This window comes from Mastomys coucha, unplaced genomic scaffold, assembly GCF_008632895.1.
Source record: "Mastomys coucha isolate ucsf_1 unplaced genomic scaffold, UCSF_Mcou_1 pScaffold22, whole genome shotgun sequence".
NCBI classification, from domain to species: domain Eukaryota; kingdom Metazoa; phylum Chordata; class Mammalia; order Rodentia; family Muridae; genus Mastomys; species Mastomys coucha.
In genome coordinates this window covers 117,533,367-117,544,231 of record NW_022196905.1, presented here as the reverse complement: position 1 = coordinate 117,544,231, position 10,865 = coordinate 117,533,367, and the positions used below count along the sequence as shown (strand labels likewise).

The 10,865-nt window shown below is 44.8% G+C and overlaps 1 protein-coding gene across 2 annotated transcripts in view; it reads right to left on the bottom strand.

Moving 5' to 3' along the window:
- Kntc1 (kinetochore associated 1) overlaps positions 1-10,865 on the bottom strand; it is a 75,909-nt gene that overhangs the window by 6,646 nt on the left and 58,398 nt on the right. For both annotated transcript variants that reach the window (XM_031337866.1, XM_031337867.1), the window contains exons 52-59: positions 8,529-8,575; positions 6,731-6,809; positions 5,091-5,209; positions 4,587-4,722; positions 3,952-4,047; positions 3,351-3,407; positions 1,455-1,509; positions 1,199-1,262 (exon numbers count right to left, since the gene is read on the bottom strand). In XM_031337866.1, coding sequence (XP_031193726.1) covers positions 1,199-1,262; positions 1,455-1,509; positions 3,351-3,407; positions 3,952-4,047; positions 4,587-4,722; positions 5,091-5,209; positions 6,731-6,809; positions 8,529-8,575 — 653 coding nt within the window. The remainder of the gene's footprint in view (positions 1-1,198; positions 1,263-1,454; positions 1,510-3,350; positions 3,408-3,951; positions 4,048-4,586; positions 4,723-5,090; positions 5,210-6,730; positions 6,810-8,528; positions 8,576-10,865) is intronic.

Below are 10,865 nucleotides of genomic sequence, written 5' to 3'. Positions count from 1 at the left end.
AAAAAAAAAAAAAAAAGAAAAAAGAAAAGGCCTAACAGTCGCCCCCTTTCTTACTTGTAGGGATTCTATTCCAAGACTTCCTCCATTGGAACCTATTTCCTTTTTTGTTTGTTTGTTTGTTTGTTTTTCAAGACAGGGTTTCTGTGTGTAGCCCTGGCTGTCCTGGAACTCACTCTGTAAACCAGTCTGCCCTCAATCAAACTCAGAAATCCGCCTGCCTCTGCCTCCCAAGCGCTGGGATTAAAGGCGTACACCACTACCGCCCGGCCCAAACCTATTTCCTTCTGCATACACATTTGTAATAATGTTTAATCTATAAACCAGGCACAGTAAAATATTGGCGATAGTAAACTAGCAGGCTTACTTGGGACCCAAGGGCTGTGACGGCCACCAAGTGATTAACAGGCCGGAAGCACACACAGTGTGCTTTGATGGGCAAAGATGGGAAAGCGTGAGATTAACTCATGATACTCAGGAAGGGGAGATAGGGCTGGAGAGATGGCTCAGCAGTTAGGAGCACTGACTACTCTTCCAGAGATCCCTAGTTCAATTCCCAGCAACTGCATGGTGGCTCACAACCATCGTAATGAGATCTGATGCCCTCTTCTGGTGTGTCTGAGGACAATGATATGTACTCACATATATGAAATAAATATAATCTTTTTAAAAAAAGGGGTATATAATCTGAGACTTCAGAACTGTTTCTGGGGTTGGGAATAGAGCTCAGGTGGTCCAGCACTTGCCTAGAATGCACAAAACACTACATAGAACTAACTGAGCATGACAGGCACAAGCCTGTAATACCAGCACCAGAGAGCTGGAGGCAGGAAGAACTGAAGGCAAGGAATTATAAGAATTAAAGTACATAGGTTCTGAGGCTTGCTAGTGCTACATGAGAGCTTTTATTAAAACAAAATAAAACCAAGAGTTTCTGAAGCTATGTGTGGTGGTGCACACCTGTAATCCCACACTCCAGCGCTCCAGAGGTAGAGGCAGGAGGATAAAGGGTCTCAGCACACAGCAAGTGCAAGGCCAGCCAGGGCTATATAAGGCCTTATGCCAAAACAAAACAAAAGAACATGAAAAATGGCGGTGGATAGGACATGACTGATGCCTAGGAGGGAACCATAGATACGGGGCCCCTGTGTTCAGAGATGCCCACTGGAAAGGAACTTCAAGTGAGCATATATCTACTTACTCAAGGACGGCGACGAGGCTCTCACAACAGTCTGTTAACTGATTGGGTCTTAAAGGACAGGAGGCTGAAGAAAAAAGGTGATAAGCACATGAGCACTCACACATCAGAATATTGGTGTCAGCTGGGCATGGCGGCTCAACCTGTAATCCCAGCCCTGAAGCTGTTTAAAGCTAGCCCGGGCCATAGTGCAAAACCCTGTCTTAACACAAAACCACCCCGAATTGCTACTGTCGGGGTTCAGAGGCTAGGCGTTTACCTGAGAGCAGAGGGATCTGGATCACACGCTGCCAAGCTTTGCTGAAGTAGGGAACCTGTGGAAATATGGGCACTGAGAATTCACGTCTAGGACACTAGAAACTATTTCACAGTCACAAAACCGGATGCTAAGACTAAAATCACATGCCTGGATTGAGCATGAGTCCTACATGCTGCTGTGTGGCAACCATTTTATACAGCAGTACAGTGTTAGGTGTTATGAGTAATCTAGAGTTGACTTAAAATACACGGGCCAGCTGGCTCAGTGGGTAACGGTGCCTGCTGCCAAGCTACATGAGCTGAGCTGAGTTTGACCCCAGGGGCCTGTATGGTAGAAGCTGACAACTGACTCCCATAAGTTCCCATCTGACTGCTACTCAATGTGGCACACATGCACCCACAAATACACACATACACACATACACACATACACACACACACACACACACACACTCTAATTAGGTAAAAATGTAACAAAAATGGAAGTGGGTATGTTGTGTCCAAACAGAATGCCTTTCATATATGGGACTGGAGCAAAAATCATGGCACCTGCAGGGTGCTGGAATCCTAGTGTAGCCCTTGAGGAAATCAAGGGTCTGTTATTATTACAGGTGAGAGGAAAAAATGAAGAATGAAAATGCCACAATGTAGCATTAAGTTACAAGAGAGAACATGGAGCTTATTATGTGAGCCATTTGTGAAATATCTAAAACAAATAAGGTTATACAAAGATGAGGAGTCGCTGGGGGCAAGAAGATGGGAAGATGGCTGTCACGTATTGGGGATCTTTTTCTTCTTCTGACAGTTCTGGGGACTGGCCTCATGTATGCTACCCCAAGACCCAGCTCCAGCTCTGAGGTTTCTTTCTGAAGAGAGGAAAACAGTCTAATAATAGCTAAAGTGATGGCTGTTTCAGTCCGTAAACCTAGTAAAAGCCACGCAATGGTAAACCTTTGAAAGGGATGTTACCTTAGTAAACAACCATAGACCCGGTGTCCTGAGACTGGACAATCACTCTGCTGGTCCTCACACATGAAAATAGCGCCTTTAAAGAGCTCCGTGCCCAGCACCCACGTCAAGCGGCTCACACCGCCTTTAACTAGCTCCAGGGGATCTCATACCCTTTTCTGGCCTGCTCCAGCATGGCACCCATGTTTTCACACCCAGACACACATACACATAGCTGAAGAAAAATAGCACTTGAGAACATTTTGTTTTAAAAACAGAAAATGCATTTATACAGGCACACACCCCAATGTTTATGTAATAGGAAAGCGCGTCTAGAAGGAGAAGCAAAGGAGAATTTTTGTTTTACGTAAAGTAACCTCATACTGTCCTAGTAAACTGAGAATAAATTACCTACTTCTTTTTAAGAAAGTGTGTGAACATACATGTGCAAGGGAATGTGTATACACCACTCACAGGACAACTTGTGGATGATGTTTCTCTCCTCTACTAAGTGGACCCAGGATTTGAACTCAAGTTCTGAGGCATGGTGGTAAGCGCCTTTCCCACTGAACCCTCTCATTGGCCCCCTAAATGATTTGGTTCTGTATGATGATTATGAGGTGCACAACTCACGAGACTGAACAAGATAAAACAGAGAAAGACCTTAACCTTCAAAATCAGTAAGGTCTGTGAGGGGGTGGTCCAACCAACACGTAAATAGAATCAATGACACTGTGACAAATGCTAGAGTAGTATCAGGTGACTCATGCAGCCTGGGGAACTCAGAAAGCAGAGCCCCAATGAAGCAAAGCTGCAGCTGAGGCCGCTGGACGCCATCCGTGCGGCTCTTTACTAAGGGAGAGGCTAATGGCTCGACACAGGACACCCATAAACTACCTAGCACAAAGATTAAACTGAATGAAGAGTTCCTTAAAGGGAAAGCACATACCTGCCACAACGAATGGATGCTGGAAATGCGGGATAAAACTTTCCTCAGGTACCGAATCTGTAAAAGGAAAGAAAATTCCAAAACAAACGGCTCCCAAAGAACTAGATTTCAGTCAACACAAAATATTAAGACTTTTTAAAAAACCATTTTTAAGGTGGGGTCTCACCCATAGCCAGGCTTGCCTTAAATTCTTGGGCAATCACAGCAGTGCTGGGATTGCAGGTGTATAGCCACCTCTAACTTCTTTTTCTTTTAGAGACAGGGTCTACAAAGGATGGCGTGGAACTAGATATACAAATGAGCATAGTCTCAAATCTCTGATTCTCTTGCCTCTACCGCTTGACTGCAGGGATTACTGACTCGGGAGCCCATGTTCAGTTTTTGTGATGCTAGGAATGGAAGCCAGCGCTTCAAGCTGCTTGTCAGGCAGCCACCCAAGCTACTTTCCCAGCCCCGAGGGTCATTCTGAGTTTGACTTTCTCTAATAGTCCTTAAGTCTGGCAGGAGCCCGAGAGCAGATGTTTACATCAATACACATCAGTAGCTGGTGTTATCTCAGTAAGCATTAGGATGTTGTGCATCAGCAAGACCCAAGTCTTACCAAGTTGAAGCCCAGAAGCTTCTGCAAGAGCCCATTCCAAAGCTGTAGGTCATAGATTTTGTATTCTAAGCAAAGCTCCGCCACCAATCGTACTGCCTAAAAGCCAAAACACCAAACAAGAAAACAATAAAATCACATTGCTTTGAGATGTCAGTAAGTCAGTCCAACCTCCCTTTTGAAAAGGTAGGGTACCTTCATAAAACACACAGACTATCACCTATAAATGTCTAATGCTCTGTCTTTAGCTGCTATTTAAATAATAACAACAATAATAATAATAACCCCAACCTGCCTGTTGGCCTAACTCATATCTGTCCAGCTCAAACAGCATCAGTGACTTGTCTCCCAAAAGCAACTAGGCATGAGCAAATGGCACCCCTCTCTCTAAGGCGGGCCGTGGAAGGAAGTACGACAGAGCCTTCTTGCTTGTAAGCTTGTGCACTCTAAGAAGAATGGAAAGGACCTTCCATCTTGCCTTATTATTCCATGTAGTGAGCTACGAACCTACAGAAAGGTCTAGGGCATTGGACCCATGGCGGTAAAAGATCTCTGGGCATCTGAGAGGTGGTGGATGAGTGAGTGACTCACACTGCACATGTAATGACAGGAGCACCATGGCCAGTGACTCTACATACCATGGGTTCATGGCTGTGGTTTCTCCATAAGCCCTTAATCATGCCTTCTTTGGGACTGTTGCAGAATAATTCATATGTGATGGGAATATTCAATATCTCAAATGATGCCAGGAAAGTTATACATTTCAGATAGGATCTGGAAAACAGGTATTTGTAGGGATCACTCTTGTGGCTCACGTTTACATCTAAAACCCAAACTATTTCAGGGTACAGGCATCTCTTCTTGTTTCATGTCCATTTAGGCTGCAGGTGTCTTCACAGGATACAGCTTAGATAGAAATCAACTTGAATAAGAAAAACAGTCAGCTTCTAACCGTTGCTAAGATGTTCTCATAGGTCTGTTTCACCTCTGCTTAAATATCATCAATCAAGATAAGGGCCTACATTTATAGAGCAGCTAGTAGGCATCCACATAATTCAACCAAGGGCTCAAGTTAGGGTTCAGATATAGGCAGATAAAATCTGTTTGCTTCCTTCTAAAACAATAAATCAAGCTCTACTTACTTCATTTCTTCAGTGGTCTTCTTGAAGAGAGATTTTATTGTTTCCTCGTCAGCCAAATAGAGGAGACACTGAAGAGATCGAGCTTTGTGGGCAAACGTTAACTGGTGCATGCCCAGTGTCTGTAAAACAAGAGGCTTGGAGAATCAAGCTGTTCACCTGCAGCCTCAGTCAGGAAACCAACTTCAATTTAGGTAAAAAAAAAATGTCTTCCCTTGCTTATTTCTCCACTTTACTTGAGCTCAATTATCTCTGCTGTTAACCAGCACAGAGCTAAGTGGCTCAATGCTAACTCGAGCCCTGGAAGGAACCCCAGAGACCCCTTTGTTCTTTGCCTTTTACGAGATGCTGGTATTTGCACTGCTGGTACCAATACAGTGGTGGCTAAGACTGTGGGCAGAACCAAGGCAGTGACCCCTAGCTATGGCCAGCACCGGGACACCAAAGAGGGTTTCCCCTTGAAATGCTTTTGATTAAACAATTAAGTTTAACTTTCTTTTTTTTTTTTTTTTTTTTTTTTTTTTTTTTTTGGTTTTTCGAGACAGGGTTTCTCTGTGTAGCCTTGGCTGTCCTGGAACTCGCTCTGTAGACCAGGCTGGCCTCGAACTCAGAAATCCGCCTGCCTCTGCCTCCCAAGTGCTGGGATTAAAGGCGTGCGCCACCACCACCACCCCCCGGCTTAAGTTTAACTTTCTTAATTCCTCGACTTCTGTATATATTATGTCAACGAACTCACCTCTGAATACATGCCATCATTAATTAATTAAGGATGATGCATTAAATAATATTCTTCCTAACAAAATGGACAGTTCAGTTTGGACAGTAGAGGAAAGCAGCTCCCCGCTGAGTCTGTGCTATCTGGCCATCGATGTAACACCGGTTACATCGTACTTAAAGAATGACACTAGAGGACAGACTCCAATCATGAACCGTGGTGAGCTTACATCCAGGATCACAGATTTCCCTCTTGTCCTTTTAAGGACATGTACCCTGCGGTTCCTCACCCTCTACCTACTCTAGCTGCTTCACAAGATATTGTCAGCTGGGTGCAATAGCTCACATTTGCTATTAGTACTAAGGAGACTGAGGCAGGACGACTGCCAAGAGTTTCCAAGAGTTTGAGATCGATCTAGGCTATACAGTCTAAGCCAGACTGTATCTCAAAAATAGAAACACCCTTCCCAACACCGAACTACCAACAGGAAAATTCCCAAAGCCTCAAGAGTTTGTATGTCCCCTCCTGGAGACTGCGGTTTCACATGGGTAGAGATCGAGTGGGTGATCAGGGCCAGAGTGGATCATACAGGGCCATGGAGACAAGTAGAGCTCTTCTGCCCAGGGCCAGTTTGTATAGTTGCCTGGTATCAGGAGTGCTGACTGATCAGGGAGTTAATCACCATGAACAGAGTGAGCCTTGGAGAACCACCACAGGTGTTATGTGGCCCACTGAGCAGATGCGGCATCCGGAGCGCTTACTGGAGTGTGGTGTATGGAGAGATCCCTGCTTATCGGATAACATAACCCCCGAGTGTGTTAGTGAGTGTTATCTGAATTGTGTTTATGAAGCCAAGTATGAGAAATACACAGGAGGGAAATGTCAAGCAGAGATGGCCGTAGGTTCTGACTGAGTCTCTAGAGCTTACACTTGTAGCTGAAGTGACGAATACAAACAGCATTCTTGAAATATAATCAATTGGACGAGCCTGGAGGAGATACACGACTCTGGAGGGAAAAAAAAAGAACATTTTTTAAACGCAGATTCCTAATCACAGTAAATGACAACACCCTAGATGTCAGCCAGGAACATACGGGCCAATGGCATTTTTGTGTTCCCTTTCAAAGGAGGTTTAGTCGCTCTTATTTTAGAATTTTATTTGTTTTGTGTGTATGCATGCTCGGCCTACTTGTGTCTGTATACCATCTGTGTGCCTGTGTGTCTGCAGAGGCCAAAAAGAGGACGAGATCCCCTGGAACTGGAGTCAGATGGTGCTGAGCTGCTTTCGCAGTTAAAGAGGATAATGTGCGGAGCAAATGCTGGCTTTCAGCGGTTTTCTCTGTGCCACAGCCACTCAGCCTTCCAGTATTATTGATGAAACTGACGAAACCCACAGCTTACAGCACAGTGAATGTCACATATGGGAAAACCTGTTTTCACAGGACCCAGGAGGACCTTTTAGATTCTAGCCCTAGGGCTGGCAGGCCACTCCTAGGAAGGCCCAGAGGGATTAGACAAACTGGAGGAGGTGGGGCCTTCAGACGGAAAAGAGAAGTTCTGATGTCTCAGTGCTTTGGAGATTTCTTCTGTCACTGTCTAAATTGCTTCGAAGGCTTTCCACATAACTGGTTCCGTTAAACAGGCCAGGAACTGTATATGCGCTGGAAAGGTGCAGCTACCCTTAAAAGTCTAAGCAAGAAGCCTGCTGTAGTGGCACATGCCTTTAATCTCAGTGCCCAGGAGGCAGGAGCAAGCGGATCTCTGTCCCAGGACAGCCAGGCCTACACAATGAAACCCTGTCTGGGGGGGCTGGGAGGGAAGCCTGGCTTGGACTGCTTGGCTGTCATCTCAGCACTGGGAAGCCTGGGGCAGAAATTCCCAAGTTTAAGATCAGTATAAGTGCCTATGTTGTGCCTGGAAGCATTCATGAACCCCAGCAGACCACCAAGGAGCTGACTCCGATGTAGGTTTTGCCTCTCACGTGCACAGTTAGACCAACTAAAAAGCAAGTAAAAGCAGCAACTCCTCCGTCAAACAGCCACCCGTTCTGAACAGCAGCCTGAGGTGGGGTCCAGAGCGAAAGATGGACGGACAGCAGGGAGTACGAAGGTGGCCAGCTCTGTTCAAAACTAGGAACAATTATTTTCTTGTTCTGGGCTTGGCAAGTCTGTCTTCACTATTTGATTTTCAGGGAAGAGGAAGCTACAGGGCCTCCCAGGCTGCTCAGCTACTTGTGGTCTAAGCCAGGAATGGTAAAGAGCTGGCGGCTTAGCACCATGCCCTCATCCCATGCTGGAATCAAGTACTGGTAATGGGTTACCACATTCCTTCTGATTCAAACCTAGATAAAGTCGTTTCAATGGAGCAAGCCAAGAACACTCAGATTCAGCACACTGAACAGCAAGCACTCAGTTCTGTAGATCTGCGGCTCAGACAAAGGATACAGTGTCTTATATGTGAGCCATGCCGTTTTCTAGAATTCAAGAGCACACAGGGCCCTGGGGCAAAGGTTCTGGCTGACAGACGAGCTTCCCTTTGCTTGGCACTCTCTGCTGCAGAAGTCTGAGAACCCTCACAGGGGTTCAAATTCAGTCTTGGCTATTGACTCCTTCCCCTCCCCTGGAGCCTCGCGCTGATTTTTCTCTGAGACTCTGAGCCACAACACATCAGTTTCTTCATAAGATCCCTACTGGGTGTCAAGGACAGTACAATGAAGGAATGCATACCTATGCAGCACTTTATCCTCTTCGAGTTCAAAGAACTCCGATGCTTTCTTTGAAAACAGAGAAGAATGAAAGTTAAAAACTGTTGGACAGTGGTGGTGCACGCCTTTAATCCCAGCACTTGGGAGGCAGAGGCAGGCGAGGCCAGCCTGGTCTACAGAGTGAGTTCCAGGACAGCCGGGGCTACATAGAGAAACTCTGTCTCGAAAAGACCAAAAAAAAAAAAAAAAAAAAAAAAAAAAAAGAAAAGAAAGATAAAAACTGAAGGCTATGGCCACACAAACTGTCTGAGTGTAGTATACCTGACATGAAATCCCAAATTACAAACCTCGGTTTATGGGACTGGAGATGTGGCTCAGCAGTTCAGAGCACTGGTTGCTCTTGCAGAAGGCTTGAGTTTGGTTCCAAACACCCACATGATGTCTCACAATCTTCTCCAACTCTAGTTCCAGAGCACTGAACACTTTTTTTTTTTTTTTACCTTAGCAGGCATCAGGCATGCATGTGGTATATGTACATGCATGCAAGCAAACTACTCATATATATAATAAAATGATTTAAAAAACAAAAAGCAAACTATGTTTACATGGATGACATACTGTGATCAATTACTTTGATCATGCCTTCGGCTTAGATGAAGGGCCCGCTCTCACTCACTCACTCACGCAGAAGTAGGTTCTGAGCACCTGTAAGTACACGCATGGCTGAAGTAAACGAAGCCAACATTTGGGTGCTTGTGGAGCCTACATTTGCTGGGTAAATTTTAAAAGGAACAGAGCCTGGCATGGTGTCCCACACCTTTAATCCTAGTCTGTCTACTACTATGGAGCCTCTCAGCTGGCTCCTGCCGTGCCTCAGCCTCCCAGGTGCCCAGGATCTCAGCATACCAGCCATGTGTTCTGTCACCGAGCTACTCCAGGGAATTTAGATGAGTCACTTGTCAACTTAACATGTATTCATCAGGACTCAGAAAGCACTGTGCCAGGTTTGATAGGGGGCATAGTTCTTAGTTGCCAGGTCCTTTCTGCTGACTACTCTGAGTTCATGTGGAGCTTAGATCACAGAAATGCTGGATTTAGACACATGCGTACATTCTATTTCCACTGAAGCAGTCCCTGCTCTTGGTAGGATGGGGCTAGTACTGGATCTCAGGCAGGGAGTGTTCGCACACTAGAATGGACCCAGCACAGCATCGACCAGGAGTGGTAGCACGAACCTCAGATCCCAGCACTTGGGAGGTACATACGTTCTAGGTCATCCTCAGCTACATGGTGAACAAGAGTCTAGCCTGGTGAACTCAAAATCTATTGTCAAAACAGCAACAGCGCATTGTGGCATGAACTGAAATATTAATATAAAATAAAAGCTGCTAATTAAATCCAACAGGGCTGCTGAGTTGCCTCACAGGAAAAGGCGCTTGCTGCCGTGCCTGAAGACCTGAGTCCGTCCCTCAGGACCTACAGAGTAGGAGAGAGCCAATTCCCGCAGGCAATTTGGATGTAATTAAATAAGTTAAATGCCAAGGGCTGGGGATATAATTTTGTGGTAGAGTACAGGCTTAGCATTCAATGAATTCTGTATTCAGCACAAAAATCAACCAATCAAGACAATAAAACAAAAACAAGTAAAAGCTGGCTGCCAACTATAGCTAACTCGCTACCTGGGAGGCTGCGGCAGAACTGCTTTCGACTGGGAATTAAAACCAGTTTGAGTAACATATTAGCACCCTAAATTGAACAAACTCACTAAATACAAGTACTTAATTTCATAGTGGTTATACCATTTTTTTACAAATACATTTCAAGAATATTATCTTCCTACGTAAGAACAGAATTATAGGCTTTACGTATTAAATTCTACCTGAAAATTCAGAGGAACTATTGAAAAATCTGGACTGAGATTGCTAGCTCCTTCCACAAATGTGAGATTGACTATTTCTAAAAACATCATGTGGTACCTGCCATGTTCTGCTGAGAAGAACATATCACCTACACATCACCTATAGCATGACTAAAGCTCATAATCTAGGCTAAATCACAGAAAAATGTGAGCAAGCCAAAAATGACATTTTATAAAAGCAATTGGCTCCCACCCTTCAGACTGTTTAAGTGCCACCACAACTAAAACATGTTAGAAAATCATCAGTGGTTGTTAACATGTACGGGTGAATAGATAAGATAAAGGATGAATCTGTAGAACTTTATATTGTATTCTCAAAATACTTCCCCTAGTAACTACAAAAAGAAGAACTGTATAAATTAGAAAAAAGGACAGGGGCTGGAGAGATGGCTCAGTGGTTAAGAGCACTGGCTGCTCTTCCAGAGGTCCTGAGTTCAATTC